Raw genomic sequence first — 17154 nt, forward strand, 5'->3', positions numbered from 1 at the left:
GAACAGGTTCACTTGGTCATAACAGGAAAAGCACAGGTGTGTCAGCTGTCCAGTCTGTTATCATACGGACATGTCAAAATGTCTACAGGGAAAAAAAGCCCCTCAGTGTCCTCGGTGGTGCCTATGGCCCCGGCTGCCACTGCATTATTACTCCACAGTGTCTGTAACGTAAAACAAATGAAATGTTTCTGGGTAAGTTGAACAGAGCCCTCGGTGGCATGTGGCACTTTGCTCTCATGGATTAGACGTAAACAGAGTAACATAAGATAAAACAGCAGAAATGGAAATAGTTTGTTCGTGACAGATGTGTCAACTGAAGAGAACAAAGAGTACCTGAGAACGTTGTCATAAGAAATACGTACGCAGGAAGAACCCTGCATTAAACCCATTCACAGGACACACTCACACTGGGCGTCTGTACTTTATGACATTTTACAGCTGAATCTTTGTCTGAGTGAAACTTGCACACGAGCATCTTAAAGTTCAAGGGAATCAAAGGAAAACAACACTTTGTGGTAAGTTCATAATAAGATAATCAGCTGTTCATCTTATTAAATGAGTGAGTGAGTAATGTCAAAACCACATTAATGTAAAAATCAGTGATTACACAGTTAGTCCACAGAGACAGAACATGATCTTTGGAGATGTCGTCATCCATCAGATGATCTGAGGTGGAACTCGGTTGTTTCATTTGCCTGATAACTAATTTAGATTTACACATGACAAAGCAAGAAGCAGCTTAGAGCCACATGACACACACACACATCAGAAATCCCAAAACATTTGTTCAAAACCTGTTTCTATAAGTCAAAATATGCTTTATCTGGAACTGAGAAAAAGGAAATTTGCATTGATAAAGGGAATCAGTCAGGTCACAGGGTGAACGCTGACCTGTAATGAGATAAGGTAAGGCCCTGCTATTAAACTGCATGTCGCTACACTGCATTTATTGAACGGTTAAAGGCTGTCAGAGGTGTTTGGAAATGTAGACGCCGTATCTGCTTCTTTAGTTTCTCTGTTTCAGTGCTGTAAAGGCAAGCAGCAGTTTTAAATGAAATTACAGGTGAGCCTCTTTGTACTTCTCCCCCCTCAGTCTCATACAGCACAGAAGCAAAGGACAGAACTAAAACTCAATACAGCTGCTTTAAACAGCTCCACGAGGGGAAGAGCTCCCTCCTCACTGGTTTCCTCAGTCCAAGCAGAATCATATGAAAAGCCTTTTGATTTCCTGGCAGTTGCTCTGCCTTGTTAGCCACGCTGTCGAGCACATTCAGCACGTGCAGGTGCGTCTTCCTTCCTCTCCTCAGGGACAGCGCTGTGCTCAGTGGGGCCGACTGCTGGACTCCATGTTTGGCTGATTCTTCTTTGTTCCGTATCCATTAAACCACCCGTTCAGCCGTTTGGTCAAACCACCATTTAGAATATCCTGGATGTGCTGAACTATGAGATTTATAGCAACTGTATTGAGAGACAAACAGATTGCTTGGTCAGGTTTAGCCAGAGTTACTGTCTCTCATGTATGACCATTATATTTATATCTGAGGCACAAATTTAAGCATCACTCTAACAAAGTGTGATCCTGGAGAAACGCAGAAGTTCAGCAAACCTTAGCAGACATGCTCAGAGTCCTTAAACACTTCTAACATCTGGAAAAAATAACCCAGCCACTGCACAACAAAGATTTTTAACCCAGATATTTTTCAGAAAATTCATTTTCAGATGCTTAAATCTGTGACTCAAATATAAAGTTACTGCATTAGAAGCACAAATCGGTTACAGGTCAACATATTTAGAGTATCTACAGTATTACATGTCCTTTTCTCCGGTCAACACTCGAAGCTGTTTGTTCTCCAACCAGCAAAAGCTTTTCCTTCCTTAGTTTTGAGAACAGCTCTGAGCTCAACAATAAGCACAGCTGTGTCGTTCATGATAACACTGTTGAGACTGGAGCCTGAAACATTTGGTTTCAATAATATGATCCCTACTGTAACGTACGAGCAGACTCTCCCAGTGAAAAAGCACAAATACTCACCAAGGTTATCAGCTCCTCTTGGTATGATAACATCGGCATATTTCTTCGTCTACATAGTGTCAATAACAAGGAAAAGGTTTGACCATGAGTCCAAGTTCAGGAGCACAACCATGAAAACCTGAGTAGAGAAGTGTTACTGGTGGAAAATGGACTCACTGGCAGACAGAACTCCTCAAACGCAGGCTTGACAAAGGTGATGTACTGTGCCAGGACACCTTCCAGGTCCCGGCCACGCTCACTGATGTCACGCAGCACTGGAAGAGAGTCCAGAGAAACTTCATCAGTTAGCTGAGAGAAGCTGCAGCTGCCATTTCATTATGAAGCTACAGCCAGCTGCTGCTTAGCTTAGCATACAGACTGGAAACAGCTAGGTTGGCTGTGTCCCCCATTTTCAGTCATTATGCTAAGCTACGCTAACTGGCTGCAGCTGATAGCTTCATATTTAGAGTAAATCTTATCTAATAATCAGCAAGAAAGCAAAGAAGCATATTTCTCAAAATATCAAACTATTCCTTTGTCTCTTCTGTCTGAAACTGAGGGGAACTGTCTTGTCACGCTTGCACGTCTCACCCCTGCGAGACAGCCGTGTGTCTGCATCAGTGTCCACGAACAGCTTCATTTGGAAAAGGTCTCGAATCTCCTGAGAATAGAACATCAGGATACCCTCAAACAGCACCACGTCAGCAGGGTACACGATCACCGTCTCTTCCTTCCTGTCACACCAAACACAGTCAGACTGACTCAGTCATGTATCTGCCTGAAGTTTGCCAGCATTAGATAGATAGATAAAAAAGATAGATAGATAAAACCTTTAATAGTCCCACTTAGCAAACATTAGCCACCTTAAGCTACGGGCCACACCAGATAAAACAGCCCACAGCGTCGTGAACAGAAAAGCTAATTTACTGCAGTAAACATATGTTTTGCATGGCTGATATCAGGAAGCACACTGTGGCATTCAGCTTTTCAGACAGGTTTATTCCAGGCAGCCACTGGTTTCCATTCTTTTCACTATGAAAGTCAGTTTGCATGAAATGCAGAGTGATTAATCCACCACAGGTCATCATGTCTGCTTTTAAAGTTACTGTTCCTGCCACATTATGCTGTATCAGACACTTGTTTTATAGTTAGTGGGCTGAAACATGTAAATACGCTCCTTTCATGTTGACTTCGTATGGATTTGATAAGACTCATTCACCTGGAATGGGAAACAAAGTCATACACGGGGATGTGCACTGTTTTTCCCTCCTTGATGTCCCACAGAGTTGTGATTATGAGGTCACTGTCAAATGCATCTGTACAGAAGGAAACAGCACACAGCAGTTAGAGTCCTCTCTGCTGCAGGAGGAAATATCCTCAGACACACCACATACACATGACCTGCTGGAGCCATCGCTTAACAAACACTGACCCTTGATTATCCTGTCGTCACATGACACATGAAAGCACTGAGGTGTGTTAGTGACTGATACCGACATACCTGGGTGGTCGAAGTTGAACTGGCCCTTTAGTGCTTTGGCTTTCTGCTCTGGGGTGAGGACCCTGTAGAAGCTGTCCTGGCTGAGGATGGCCACTTGCCTCTTGTGGTGGTCAATCTCATTCTGCCCCAGCAGCTCCATGATCTTGTTGCACACTGATGACTGGCCACACAGGAAAAACAAAACCAGCAGCATGATAAAATATGGGACCTCTTATTACCACATCCCTCTGTTTATGGAACATACGTGGTGGAAACGTCCACGTTCACTCTGTACAGTTTACTCATGTCTTTGTGTGACAGTTTGCTTTGTCATTAGAAATCATGTCCATTAAAGGTTGAAAGTTTGGACTGTTTCTAACATCTGAACCTGACAGACTCAGAAAGACGGCAGTTTACCCCCCAGTCAGATAACGTGTGGGAGAGCAGGTGTCTCTGTGAGCAGTTACTCCAATGGGAAAAAAGGGGCAGAACACCAGGAAGTCCAAACCACAAACAACTGTCTGCTGAACCACAGCTTAGGTTCAGCTCATGTAATCAGCCATTAAATCAGCCAGCTCGAAAACCAATCTCAAGAAATGTGCTAATGAAATGATAAAGACATGGAAATATGTTTCTCTGCCTGCCAGGTTTACACTGCTGACACACACCGAAGCCTCCACTCACATCCTGCCTCTCTGACACTTCACTCACCAAGTTTGTCACATATGTTGAAGAAATAACAAAGACTTTGATTTTGTATTGAGCCATTTAAAAAAAGATCTACTCTTCAAAGCAGTTGTGCAATAAAATATAAAACTAATGCGTCAATTTCTAATCTTCAGAAGAGTGAACACTCACTGGCAGCCCTGGTAAACGCTGCACCGTGTCGGATACAGAAGAGAGAATGATAATGCAGATATTTAGTCAGAACAAACAGCGACAGTGGAAGAAGAAACATGCAGTGTGATATCAGCAGATCCACCAGAAACAACAACGCACATCAGGATAATAAAAAACCACAGCTGGATTGTTAATATCCTTAAATCTGTGTCCTGCAGACAGCAGGGCATGACTTGCCTTCATAGTCAGATTCTGCTTGATTATGCAAAACTGAGGAGTTGATTGAGCTTCCAGCGTCTGTGAGTGCGTTTTATTCCTGGTGTCTAATTCTCAGCAGTTTATATCCAGCACACTCTGCACAGCTGATGCAATTAACTCACTTATCCTTTAACTCTGATCCCTGCCACGCTTTATCTCCCTTTCAGGTGAAAAATGTAAAACATAATAATAATGATATATATGAAGCCCTTGAGTCTGATTTCCATTGATCACACTACTTTGCTAAGCATTTAAGACAAGACATATTTTGACAATGCACTTGTTAACCTGTTAGGGCAGGGCGGCCTACACTACCCTCACAAATGATCCAGCAACACCACCAGCCGGCTCCAGCAGCAACATGATAAACGCGCCACCATTATTTTATTATTTTATATATTAAATTCCCTTCATGCAACTTAAATCTCTCTCTCTCTGTCGCTTCTCACGTAAAGCACACAAAGCAGCACAGACCTACAGCACAGCCTTCAGAGATCAGAAAATCATGAACTATGATAAACATGCCAACCTTTCCGCTGGCTGTCCCCCCGGCCACGCCAATGAGGAAAGGCTGCCGATTATTGCTCTCATTCTCGGCTTGGTCACCTGGCTTTGTGTCGCTGTCGCCTGCCATGCTTCATCTGCAGCGCGCTGCAGGCCTGCCACACGGCGCTGTCTGCGCTCCTCCCACAGGATGATGCTGGCGGGGATGAAGGTGGTGAGGATGAGGCTGATGTTGACGGGCATGAAACATGATGATGATGATAAAACAACAGCAGTTAGAGGAATGTTGTAGGTGGGGATGAAATCAGCGTTGGAAGGTGAGAAGCAAAACATAAACATATTTTCTTTGCTGATAATGAACCCAGGGATCAGAGTCCCACGGTCAGCTCTCCGTTTCCTGCTGTTTACATGATTGCATCATCACACTGAAATAAAAATGTTCGAACCTTTTAAATGTCTGATTTTCGGGTTTCATCAGTTCAGTGGTGTATATGACAGATGCGGTACAGTGATTTAGAATTTATTCCATACGCACTGAATACATTTTAATGCAGTTGTTTTTTCTACAAATGTATTTATTTCTGCTTCGGTCCAATAAAACTAAAACTCCCGCTGTGGTGTAATGGACTTATGTTTTGTGACTGTGTTCGTTGGACTGTCCATCATGTCCTCCCTGTTCGTTTTAAAGTGTGATACCACCTGCACCTATGAGCGCCACCTGTGTGACCACGTGTCCATTACAGTTGAAACGGGCTGTTTTGTTACCGACGTGTGTGAAGTTCTCCACGCTCCCTTTACTTGTGCTTTTTCTGGTGGAGCTGGTGAACCGGAAGTACTTCTCAGGCGTCTGACCTCTTCGCTTGTGCTGACACAGCTCTGACACTCAGCTCAGGGGATCGTCTCTGTTAAAAGAAAATATACAAATATAGAAATTTTCCGTGCGCTCGGATAAACAGGACATTACCACCATGAGCACCATGTTCGCAGACACCATTCTGATTGTGTTCATCTCTGTGTGTACAGCGCTGTTAGCCGAAGGTGAGTGGAACCCTGACGGAGCGCGAAGCTCTGTCGTCCATAAACACTGCAGAGTAAATCTGAACACCACCTGCTTCACACAGTGTTAGTAATACTGAGCAGCTGCTAACGTCGGTGCTTCTGAGCTCCGTATTTTCCCAGCTAGCAAGCGAATTTAGCCAACCAAGCTAACTCTGGAAGTTAGTGTGAAATCAGACAGAACGAGGAATGGAACTTCCGCTACGATTTCCACAATAAGAGTCTTTTGATGCGCATGTTGAAATGTCCAGCTGGGAAACCGTCAGTTTTTAACTATGTGGATAAAATTCTGTGTGTGTGTGTGTGTGTGTGTGTGTGTGTGTGTGTGTGTGTGTGTGTGTGTGTGTAATGGTATATTGTCAATATACTGGTATTCTGATAAAATACGTTTAAGTATCTGCTGTTCACTGATACAGTAAATAAACTATCGAACAAAGCTAAGGACAAATGTTTATCCAGTCACAGTATATATCACCTGAGCCTATACTGCACCGTATCAGCAGTGGCCCAATAAGAGTTCTGCTGTTTTTACAAACACAGCCCTTCTTCTGATTTCCTCCACAGGTATTACTTGGGTTTTAGTGTATCGGACTGAAAAGTACAAGAGGCTAAAGGCTGAAGTGGAAAAACAAAGCAAAAAACGTAAGCAATGCGTGTGGCCCTCGCACAGACTCATCCTTTGTGCAGTGACTGTTTTTATTTGGAGGGTTTATTGCATTCTCTGTTGCCTGCTTGATCTTAGTCGAGAAGAAAAAGGAAACCATCACAGAATCTGCAGGACGTCAACAGAAGAAGAAGATCGGTAAGAACCAAGTGAACAAAATGTCCTAAGCTGTGTCCAAGAAAACACTGATGAGCTGAGGAAGACGACCTCAACATCCTGATTTTATGAACAGTCCTTTTTGGCACAGGGACCATGTTCCTGGTTAAATGATCTATTCTTCTGAATTTCTGTTTTCCAGAAAGACAAGAAGAGAAGCTGAAGAACAATAACAGAGACCTTTCTATGGTGAGACAGCTTGTTTACAGCCAGTATGTAAAGGTTAAATCACGTCTGGGATTGTTGTCATATCTTCATATTTGCAAAGTGTTAAGAATAAATATTAGCATCTCTCCCTTCACATGATCAATATAAAAAAGTACTGGGACTTTTCAGTGACTGTCAGATGTCATCTAGTTTTACATATACATGTTTAGTCTTACCTGTGTTTGGTTGTAGGTGCGTATGAAGTCCATGTTTGCCATTGGCTTCTGCTTTACAGCTCTGATGGGCATGTTCAACTCCATGTAAGTCCTACACACAGTTACATCAGGTCAAAATAATATTTTTATTAATTTCAGAATCAAGCAAAATGAAAGCAAATCTGCTGTAACAGCTTCATTCCACTGCTTTAATCCTGCTGCCAGTATCTCACCACTGTCTGTTTTCTTTCTCAGCTTTGATGGAAGAGTCGTGGCCAAACTGCCATTCGTGCCGCTGTCTTACATCCAGGGACTGTCCCATCGCAACCTGCTGGGCGAGGATTACACTGACTGCTCCTTTATCTTCCTTTACATCCTCTGCACCATGTCCATCAGACAGGTAACTACACATCGAACTGATGTGTGTGTGTGTGAACATGTCACCCAGTGCAGTAGTGTTGCTCAGTGGATCTCAGCAGCACAGAGGATTAATATTTATCTGGATTTGCACAGACTGTGACTTGTTAGTAGCATCTGTTGGGATTTACTGAGAAAAACAAACATCACCAGACTAATAAGTATTTTATCAAACTGCAGACTCTGCTGTGCAGTAACACAGAAGAAGAATAAAGCTCCTGTCCACCGGCTCGTGCTTTATGAAGCTTTATCACATGAACTTTGTGTCTGTGGTTTGCTCCTTTCTGAGAAAGTCCTTTGTTCTTTTGTCCAGAACATTCAGAAGATGCTCGGTCTCGCTCCTTCCAGAGCTGCAACTAAACAGGCGGGAGGCTTCCTGGGACCTCCTCCTCAGGCAGCTAAGTTTTCCTAATGCGCAGGGCGGTTCAGTGCTGTTCCTGCACTGCAGCTGTGTGGAGTCGTGGCTCCTTCATCTGAGCACAGACCGAACTCCTCACGCTGGAGCAAACTCATCATCTGTTGCAGCTACTGTATCACTACCTTCAGTTTGATTTTTCATTCATTTGTTGTTTATTTAACTTTAAGATTGTCTCACTTAGAAATTAGAGGAAGAAAAATTGATCTTAATTATGTTGATTACCAAAGGATACGAATGTCTGCCCTGTGTTCAGCACATGCTGTGCATCAGTTTGGGATTTTAATAATTAATTGGCACAGTAACATTTGATCTATTCAGTATTATTGTATGTAACTGTTAATAAAGTTTTATGATACCATTTTATTTGTGTTCTTTTTTAATGAATTGATTTCTTTCTGTCCCTGTGTGCCTCCAGTTTCATTTCCCTTCCTCTGTCCCACATACTGTTCTGCACACATCTGCTTTTTATGTTTGGAGGTTTGGAGACAGAGCAGGAGGACTGGAGCCAGCGCGAAGAAGTAACAAGGACATGGACTCAAATTAGGGTTAATGAGTTTTTGTAAATCATTTGTAAACCTGTGAAATAAAAATTCAAGGTTGTGGAAAAGCTCTGTAGAGAACACATGATCCTGTGTGAATATTAGATGGTCTGCAATACTTCAGACACAGGCTCAAAGATAAGGAGATTAAAATAACATGCAGGGAGAGAACATGCAGTGACCAGGTATCATTCATAATTATATCTTCTAATATTATTCCAGTTTTACTGTAATAACTTCTCTTATGTTTCATATGTGTAATGAAGTGACAGCAGACACTGATCATGCATATATATGATCATATATATGTGTGTGTGTGTATAGAGACAGAGAGAGGCAGAGACAGACAGACAGACAGAGACAGGGCCATTTTTCACGAACCAACCGCCACAGTCGGTTGCCAGTGTGCGGTTGATCGGAGGTGTGTCCTGTTCGGCAAAGGGGGCGTGTCCTGTCTGCTAAAGGGGGCGTGGAATAGTCTTGATATGTGGTTTTGTGAACAGCCTGTGAGTCTGGGGATGTGACCCGACGTGGGACAGTCAGTCTGCTCTCTGTCGGTGAGCCTGTTACCGTCTGTCCCTCTGTCCGTGAGCCTGTGTCTCTGTGAGTTTAAATACCTGTGTATGTGCAGCTTGTCCTCGTGCTAGCTTAGTTAGCTTAGCTGGTTTAGCTGAGCGCTGTAGCAGACAGTTATGTAACGGAGCAGGGTCCAACTGACGCGCAGGGTTTCCTCACTGGTCCCTTTGTCTCTGCAGGTCCTCTGTCTCTGGAAATGGCTCAGTCAGTTCTCGACCTCATGCCCGGAGCCTCCACCGGAAGCCTGGTCGTCACCGACGCTCTGAACTTCTGGGGAGGCAAGCGAGTCTCACCCCGGCAGGAGAAAAACGCCGAGCCCGTGTACGAACCTGCGACCGGTAAATACAGCTCATTGAACCCGGTGAACCTCTGTCAGCGTCAGGCTGAATAATGACATCAGATAGATAGAAAATAAAATGTCAAACCCCGTTAGAGCTCTGTAGGTTAGCCTGTGCAGCGGGCTCACCGTGAGGAGGTGACCGATGCTCTGTCTCTGTAGGCCGGGTCCTGTGCCAGATGATACCCTGTGGGGCAGAGGAGGTGGATGAGGCCGTAAAAAGTGCCCACGCTGGCTTCCTGAAATGGAGCAAGATGGCAGGCATGGAGAGGGCTCGGGTGATGCTAGAGGCCGCCCGGATTATCAGGGTGAGATGGTAAACATGTTGTGTAACTGTATGATTTCAGTGTTGTGCAACATAAATTGGAGCATGAAGTAAGACACAAGTTATTAATTAAACTCATAAACTCTCCCCTCCCTCAGCTGGCCTACATCCACACACAGTAAACCTTTGTGTCTCCTCTCTGATGTTATGCAGACAGTGTTTCAGCCTCAGTTTGAACTGCTGTCGTTGCGTAATCTTAAACCTTTGTACTTGAAGTTACTCAAAGTTTTGCTTTTACACTTTTCTGTTATTCCAATAAAAACAGGAAAGAAGGGAGAAGATTGCAAAGCTGGAAGTGATCAACAATGGCAAGTCAATCACTGAGGCACTGGTGGACATTGATGTTGCCTGGCAGTGCATTGAATACTATGCTGGCCTGGCTGCTACACTTTCAGGTGGGCGCACTAACACTTTTGTTTCTGTCCAATAAGTGACCCTCTACCCACATGCTCCAAAACATAATGTATGTTACTGTTGGCTTGTGTGTTGGTCCTCTGCAGGCCAGCACATCCAGCTGCCTGGGGGAGCGTTTGCTTACACCAGGAGGGAGCCCCTTGGTGTGTGTGCAGGAATCGGTGCGTGGAACTACCCCTTCCAGATCGCATCGTGGAAGTCTGCTCCTGCTCTGGCATGTGGTGAGTATTACACATTATTATCCAACTTACTTCTGTCAGTTTATCTCTCAGTCATATGTTGTGTTGCATATCTTGTGTCCCTTAACCACACACAGCTAAGTAGCCTGTAACCTCTGGTGTTAAACTTTGGGTTGTGTCCTTAGGTAATGCCATGGTGTTTAAGCCCTCTCCAATGACTCCTGTGACGGCGGTCATTCTGGCTGAGATCTACAAAGAGGCAGGGGTACCTGATGGGCTCTTCTGTGTGGTACAAGGCGGAGCAGAGACGGGCACCTCGCTCTGCCACCACCCGATGATCGCCAAAGTCTCCTTCACTGGCAGCGTGCCAACAGGCAAAAAGGTACAGAACGTGCTGGACAGTTAACATCATACTGAAACCTGAACTAAAAAAAGTTTTGTGCTTTGTCATAACACCTAAAACATGCAAACCTTTTTTCAGGTCATGGAAATGTCCTCAAAGGGCGTGAAGCAGGTGACTCTGGAGCTCGGAGGGAAATCTCCCCTCATTATTTTCAAAGACTGTGAGCTGGAGAACGCAGTGAAGGGAGCACTCATGGCAAACTTCCTCACACAGGGACAGGTGAGGCTGTTGTATACGCTGCAGGGTGCCAGTCTCCACCTAACACAACACATTTTTATATCAGTTCTCACAGGTTCACATTTCTGTGTGAAATACAGGTTTGCTGCAATGGGACCAGAGTGTTTGTACAAAGAGAGATCATGCCCCAGTTCCTGGAGGAGGTGGTGAAGAGGACCAAGGCCATCCCTCTGGGTGACCCTCTGCTGGACGGCACTCGAATGGGAGCTCTGATCAGCAAACCACAACTGGAGAAAGTGCTGGGATTTGTCAGTCAGGCCAAGAAAGAGGTGTGTTAATGATCTTTGATCATTAGATTAGAAGAACTTTAATGATCCTTAGGGGGAAAGGGGTCACTGTGAGTCAGCTGTGACGCAGTTATATTAAGTTTAGTTGTTTCTTTTCATTTATTTTGGTTATAACAGTCATAATGATTTGACTGATGCGTCTGCTCTTCCAGGGTGCCAGAGTGCTGTGTGGAGGAGAGCCTTTTGTCCCCAGTGACCCCAAACTTAAAGGGGGATACTTCATGTCCCCCTGTGTACTTGGTCAGTCTCTTTATATATTTTCCAATGTCTTATTTATGTTCTTGCAACACTGCTTTCCAGCTACTTACTTACATGCCGACTGCTGGTGATGTTACTATGCTCCAGCACCAGGCGTGTCCGGAGGCTTTACATTTTCAGGTTGTCCACTCGTCCCTCAGGAAAACCTCGAGGGAATTTCTTAAAATGTGGCACAAAACACACACACACAAGCATGCACATGCACTAGAGACACCGGGGCAGAGGGCTGCTTACTGTGGCGCCCCTGGGGAGCTGGGGTGGATCGGTGCCTTGCTCAGGGGCCCCACAGCCATGGTTGCAGAGGCACATATCCGTTGTGCTTGGTTGAGGGATCGAACCGGCGCCCCTTCGATCTCAGGCCCATCCTAAGCCGCACGCTTCACTTTCTGTGCCACGGTCGCCCCTTGAATCAAGAACACATACATAATTTATATTCAGAAGGTGAAAGGTCAGCTTCACTGTGATGTCACAATATTCTGTAAAAACACTTATTCAACGCCATGACTCAGGAGCACATTGTGACCACATGTACTGCAACTTGCTCGGCTGAGACATACAACCCTGTACTGTAGGATCACAGTGTCTCTGTCTCTTCTTTTAATTCATCATCTGCATGTTTTATGTCCCAGTATGCACCATCACTTACACCCAGTCGTCTCCCGGCACAGATAACTGCAGGGATGACATGACCTGTGTGAAGGAGGAGATCTTTGGCCCCGTCATGTCTGTCATGCCTTTCGACACAGAGGAAGAAGTAATCCGCAGGGCCAACGACACCACCTTTGGATTGGCCTCTGGAGTCTTCACCAGGTCAGCTGAGGAAACGCACAGCAGGAAACTTGTGCTTGCTCAGCAGTCTGTTGCAGCGTCTGACACAGTGCTAACAGTGTTTGTTCTTCAAGATAATGATGTTATTGCATTCCTTTGGCTGCAGCTCAGGGTTTCCATGAAAGAGCCAACAGTGTGGAAATTTCCAGGCCGAGGTCTTGTCTCAGTGATAGTCTCTGTAGTCTGAGGACAGACACAGCAGCATTTCACTGCCTGATCAGGCTGCATTCAGACTCTTTGTCTTGTGCTCTGTCCTTTTCCTCTGCCTGCAGGGACATTTCTCGAGCTCATCGTGTGGCAGAGAACCTGGAGGCAGGAACCTGCTTTATCAACAACTACAACATCAGCCCTGTAGAAGTGCCATTTGGTGGATACAAGATGTCAGGTGGGATGTTGTCAGGTTAAAGAATTCCATTAACAGTAATACTTTCTATTGTAGCGAGAGACTTTATTGAATGACATTAGGGTGAATCATTAAAGGAGACAGTACTCACATGATCTCCACTGTGCTTGTCCAGGCTTTGGCAGAGAGAACGGCCAGGTGACCATCGAGTACTACTCCCAGCTGAAGACTGTGGTTGTGGAGATGGGAGACGTGGAGAGCCTCTTCTAAACTCTGTCGTCCACTGCACAGGACTGTGGCTGGAACTCTCGACTTCTCCCTTCAGTCATGTTCTGTGCACAAGATATGAACGAGTACATTCCTCTCCTCTTTGCACTTCCTGTGATTGCATTACTGCTGTGTACTTGGAGAAGATGTTGGTCTGAAACGAACATGTAAGAACTGATGAAAGGGAGCAGTTTAAATTCCTCTTCACAATTCTCAACTTGAACCTGATTTAGCTCTGACTGGGTAAATGATGCTAAATGAACACACTGTTATAAAAAGAACATGTGTATGTGGAAGTAGGAGAAAGTGCCTTAGTAAGAAATCTGTCTAACAGAGCCGGTGTCACATTTTAAACTGTGCTGACCTGAAACACTATTTGACAGCTTCTGCCTTTGTACCAAAATAAAATATTTTAGATGTAACGTCTGTGTTCCCGGTGCTTGTTGCCTCTGAGTAAACACTAGTGATGAGCAGAGCACACACAATTATTTATTTGCATTTATTTTGCACCTTCGTAGTAAGGATGTAGAGTATCTACATTTTTACACATATCCAGTATCAGATCACCTCTGCCCAGTTTTACAAAGACCCAAACACACTGTGCTTTACTGTGGTCAGCTTATCTGTCTGATTTAGGTTTTAAGCCTGAACTCTTATTACCTGTGTTTACATGTAAACATATTCCTTTCTCTCAAATACAGAAATGTTCACACTAATTATTTATTTTGGCACAGCCTTTTTAAGCATCCATGTTTCGGAAATCAAAATATGACTTTGGCGTTGGGTCCATATTATTAATCAGTTTATTAACTTTATATTTCTGTGAGCTCTCAGTGCTACCAGCAGGGTTATGGTTAGCATTTGTGTACTTGTATATACACAGGCTTCTGTTTTAGGTGCATTTTTCAGGTACGTGAATTTTCGTGGCAGGTAAAAGACGCTGTGTTCTTCACTATTTAACAACGGGCCATTAACAGAGGGCTTTTATTGTGACAACAGTGAGCCGGAAGTGTTTCTGGTTGACTTTGAGCTCATCGTTAGTTTGAAGTGCAGCGATGCAGGTAAAGCTGATTTAACGTCGGTATATTGTAAACGTCGGTGTGTTGTTTTATTGTGTTACCACCCGGTGTGTTCTGTGGCGTGTTGGCGGCGGACGGTGCTTCTGCTTCACTCGGTTACATGTAAAGCTAGCAGCAGCTAGCTCGCTAGATTAGGTAGCGTCAGTTAGCATTTAGCTAGGTTACCATAATGAAGCTAACGTTTGTGTAAAGTTAGCTGTGAGTTAGTGGTTCCCACAGAGTGCCGTTGCGGGGTGTGTGTGTGCGTCCAGTGTGTGTGCAGTGTGTATAGTGTGTTTTCGGGTCTGAGCGGTTTGTTCTGTCTCTCGCAGCAAAGAGAAGAGAAGCAGCTCGAAGCCTCGGTGGAGTCTCTGTTCTCTCGGGTGGCTCATGTGAAAAACGCGCTCCACAGCTTCATTTGTAAACTGGAGAATGAACACGAGCGGTTAACATGGTACGTGACGCGCTGTGACACAGGCAGTACATTTCCGCTGTGGTTAAAGCTGAGGACAAAATTCAAATAGAAATACAAGTGTAACCGGAACCACGTGACTCCAGGTGCACTTTAATGAATGAGTGAAGGTCTTACACTCCTCATTCAGACCGAGTTGTATCTGAATGTAGGGTCTGTCTGTGGATGACCTCCAGCCTGAAATATTTGATATTTACTGTAATATTTATTATTTATAAAGTTATTTTTATCATATTCATCTGTATGAGGACGTGCGGTGGAAGCCATGAACAGCCCACCGTCTTTAGGGACACTGTGTATTCTGCTCTGTTTCAGAGTCTGTGTCAGGAAATATGTGAGCGTCAGATTTAGGTTTCTGAGTCAGATGCTGTGATGTGTGTTTGTGTCATTCAGGCCGTCGGTGTTGGACAACTTTGCTCTGCTGTCTGGTCAGCTCAACACTATCAATAAACTGCTCAAGAATGAGAAGACGCCATCCTTTCGCAACCAGGTTATAATACCTCTGCTTCTGTCTCCAGACAGAGATGAAGATTTAGCAGTGAGTATCTTTAACCCTGAAAGCCTGAAAGTGTCTGTCTGTCTGTGTGTGTGTCTGTCTGTCTGAGGCCTAACAGTTTACCACTGCTGCCTGTTCTTCTTCAGAAAGTCACAGAGCAGCGTGTCCCAGTGTTCAGCCATGAAATTGTACCGGACTATTTACGGACGAAGCCTGATCCGGAGGTGGAGGAGCAGGAGAAGCAGCTGAGTGCAGAGGCAGCACGTATTGGCCCTGAGGTGGCACAGGTCAGTCATAATATGAACAGAGTTGTTTGATGCTGTATGAGTATCTTGCATTACTAACCCCCCCCCCCCCCCCCAAATATTTTTCACATCAGAAACAAATCCAGGCGTTGAATAAGCTGTGTTCCAGTCTGCTGGAGAAGCTGAGCAATCCCCGCGATGACAGAGATGCAGAAAGTGCAGGTGTGTTGCCCGTTCACTGTGTTTACTAAAGTATGGATCCTTTTAAATTGCTCAGTAAATAAACTTATGTTGTGTCTGTCTCAGCACTGAGACAGAACAAATCGTCTTTCAACCCTGCGGACACTAACGCACTGGTTGGAGCAGTTGCATTTGGAAAGGGACTTTCCAAATGCAGGCCTCCAGGTCCAGTTGCCCCTGGACACCCAGGACAAGGACCCATGATGAGTGGAGGTCCTACCTTACAGCAAGTAACCATTGGTGGTGGTTCAAGTCAGCAAGCAGGTATGGGAGGATCTGTGGCTCCACAGCAGCAAGGACAGCCAGGTAGGAGACATGGAGAGCTGGGTTAGTATTTCATATGACTGCTCTGAGTGTTACTTTGCATTACACAGCAGCATGTGAGCACACACAGTCACAGCCAACGCAAAGGAAACAACGTCCACTGTAGCATTAAAACACATGGTGGAGTGTGTGGAGGGACAGGATGCAGACAGTAACACAACGATCTCCATCTCACTGTTAAAACACAGCTGCTGTTCATTGTATATGGTCAGAATGATCCCACACTGAACTGTACAGGCTGTTGTTTTCATTTCAGTCTCTGAATGTACCTCAAGCTTTTTGCTAATACACAGGTTTCTGTTTCCATAAACAGCTCGGGACAATAATCTGTGATCTCTCTCCCTCTCAGGAAAAATGCCAAGCAGCATCAAGACAAACATCAAATCTGCATCTGGTTCAATGCATCCCTACAACAGATGAGCTCCTTCCTTTAACCTGTGTTTCTACAGCAGTTAATATTTACAGTGTGTACATGTCACCTTTGGATGCTGTGTTATTTTCATGGAACTCTGCTAACTTCTAAAAAGCTGTTCCTGTTCTCTCAGACTAAATGCTGCTCCTTGTCACTGCCGTGGAACTTCTTTTATACCGAACTGACACTGAGCTGCAGCGTCTGAGCCACCAGATGGCAGTATGTCATCACACGGTGGATCACAGCAGCTTGTGTTTGAACTGTGCTGCGGACACGTCTTCAATAAAACATGTTAAAAACACGTCCTGTTTGTGTCATCAACACATTTAAATCCATATTTAAATAATGTTCTTCTAAGTATGAGTAAGATTCTGTTTGAATAAAGTAATAACTCACTCACTAGATCCTGCAGGTAAACTGTGTTACAGTGGTTTGCCAGTTGTACCAGTTAAAATGGCAATCTTGTTGTAATTGACTACCACTACTGTCTTATATCACTCGCATAGATGGAACGGGATCCATCAAATGACCATCCCAGCATTTCAGATCTTATGTCTGCTCAGTATTTCTCCCATTTTCATCTTCTCCTGCTTCTCTTTGCCCATTTAGCTGCAGAACCAAAGGTGAGAGTAATGAGGGTGGACGTTGCTCCGTGTGGCCTGATAATGTCAAAGTGTTTAAGGGGGGAAATGTGGAAGTATCGGTGCTGACGTGTGAGAGGGGCCTCTCTCCACGCCGGCTCTCTCTG

General features: G+C 44.6%; 4 protein-coding genes across 6 annotated transcripts; 3 read left to right on the forward strand and 1 right to left on the reverse strand.

Annotated features, from left to right (window-relative positions):
• Positions 1 to 35: 35 nt before the first annotated feature.
• Positions 36 to 5850, reverse strand: uck2a (uridine-cytidine kinase 2a). Of its 2 annotated transcripts, none has more exons than XM_041039551.1 (7): positions 5196 to 5850; positions 3513 to 3672; positions 3231 to 3327; positions 2603 to 2745; positions 2189 to 2286; positions 2033 to 2081; positions 36 to 1458 (listed from the first exon to the last, which is right to left on the reverse strand). In XM_041039551.1, exons 1-7 carry the CDS (start codon positions 5430 to 5432, stop codon positions 1322 to 1324), a joined length of 921 nt encoding a protein of 306 aa, XP_040895485.1. In that variant the 5' UTR covers positions 5433 to 5850; the 3' UTR covers positions 36 to 1321. The 2 variants fall into 2 exon arrangements, with proteins under 2 accessions (XP_040895485.1, XP_040895486.1); XM_041039552.1 differs by having other exon boundaries at positions 5119 to 5850.
• Positions 5851 to 5994: 144 nt separating this feature from the next.
• tmco1 (transmembrane and coiled-coil domains 1) lies at positions 5995 to 8524 on the forward strand. The gene is made up of 7 exons (XM_041039553.1): positions 5995 to 6131; positions 6714 to 6791; positions 6892 to 6951; positions 7112 to 7158; positions 7369 to 7436; positions 7587 to 7731; positions 8062 to 8524. Exons 1-7 carry the CDS (start codon positions 6062 to 6064, stop codon positions 8158 to 8160), a joined length of 567 nt encoding a protein of 188 aa, XP_040895487.1. The 5' UTR covers positions 5995 to 6061; the 3' UTR covers positions 8161 to 8524.
• Positions 8525 to 9163: 639 nt separating this feature from the next.
• Positions 9164 to 13581, forward strand: aldh9a1a.1 (aldehyde dehydrogenase 9 family, member A1a, tandem duplicate 1). Of its 2 annotated transcripts, none has more exons than XM_041041044.1 (12): positions 9164 to 9262; positions 9461 to 9619; positions 9781 to 9926; positions 10209 to 10338; positions 10444 to 10578; positions 10722 to 10918; positions 11018 to 11158; positions 11257 to 11445; positions 11616 to 11703; positions 12390 to 12531; positions 12822 to 12934; positions 13068 to 13581. In XM_041041044.1, the coding sequence occupies exons 2-12, from the start codon at positions 9478 to 9480 to the stop codon at positions 13160 to 13162; spliced, it is 1518 nt and encodes a 505-aa protein (XP_040896978.1). In that variant the 5' UTR covers positions 9164 to 9262; positions 9461 to 9477; the 3' UTR covers positions 13163 to 13581. The 2 variants fall into 2 exon arrangements, with proteins under 2 accessions (XP_040896978.1, XP_040896979.1); XM_041041045.1 differs by having other exon boundaries at positions 9206 to 9308.
• A 578-nt stretch (positions 13582 to 14159) lies between these two features.
• Positions 14160 to 16703, forward strand: med8 (mediator complex subunit 8). Its single transcript, XM_041040479.1, has 7 exons — positions 14160 to 14220; positions 14550 to 14671; positions 15083 to 15227; positions 15332 to 15472; positions 15565 to 15652; positions 15737 to 15976; positions 16344 to 16703. Exons 1-7 carry the CDS (start codon positions 14215 to 14217, stop codon positions 16412 to 16414), a joined length of 813 nt encoding a protein of 270 aa, XP_040896413.1. The 5' UTR covers positions 14160 to 14214; the 3' UTR covers positions 16415 to 16703.
• The last annotated feature ends 451 nt before the right edge of the window (positions 16704 to 17154 follow it).

This window comes from Toxotes jaculatrix, chromosome 6 (genome assembly GCF_017976425.1).
Source record: "Toxotes jaculatrix isolate fToxJac2 chromosome 6, fToxJac2.pri, whole genome shotgun sequence".
Lineage (NCBI taxonomy): Eukaryota > Metazoa > Chordata > Actinopteri > Toxotidae > Toxotes > Toxotes jaculatrix.

Bases quoted from the DNA above. Each gene is read 5' to 3' on its own strand.
- aldh9a1a.1 (XM_041041044.1), top strand. From the start codon at position 9,478: ATGGCTCAGTCAGTTCTCGACCTCATGCCCGGAGCCTCCACCGGAAGC. The intron at 9,927-10,208 runs GTGAGATGGTAA...CAATAAAAACAG, and splicing joins AGGCCGCCCGGATTATCAGG to GAAAGAAGGGAGAAGATTGC. The intron at 10,919-11,017 runs GTACAGAACGTG...ACCTTTTTTCAG, and splicing joins GCGTGCCAACAGGCAAAAAG to GTCATGGAAATGTCCTCAAA.
- tmco1 (XM_041039553.1), top strand. From the start codon at position 6,062: ATGAGCACCATGTTCGCAGACACCATTCTGATTGTGTTCATCTCTGTG. The intron at 6,132-6,713 runs GTGAGTGGAACC...TTTCCTCCACAG, and splicing joins TACAGCGCTGTTAGCCGAAG to GTATTACTTGGGTTTTAGTG. The intron at 6,792-6,891 runs GTAAGCAATGCG...GCTTGATCTTAG, and splicing joins GGAAAAACAAAGCAAAAAAC to TCGAGAAGAAAAAGGAAACC.
- uck2a (XM_041039551.1), bottom strand. From the start codon at position 5,432: ATGTTTATGTTTTGCTTCTCACCTTCCAACGCTGATTTCATCCCCACC. The intron at 3,673-5,195 runs GTGACCAAGCCG...CTGTGTGGCCAG, and splicing joins CGACAGCGACACAAAGCCAG to TCATCAGTGTGCAACAAGAT. The intron at 3,328-3,512 runs GTATGTCGGTAT...CCTTCTGTACAG, and splicing joins GTTCAACTTCGACCACCCAG to ATGCATTTGACAGTGACCTC.
- med8 (XM_041040479.1), top strand. The intron at 15,473-15,564 runs GTCAGTCATAAT...TTTTCACATCAG, and splicing joins TTGGCCCTGAGGTGGCACAG to AAACAAATCCAGGCGTTGAA. The intron at 15,977-16,343 runs GTAGGAGACATG...TCTCCCTCTCAG, and splicing joins ACAGCAGCAAGGACAGCCAG to GAAAAATGCCAAGCAGCATC.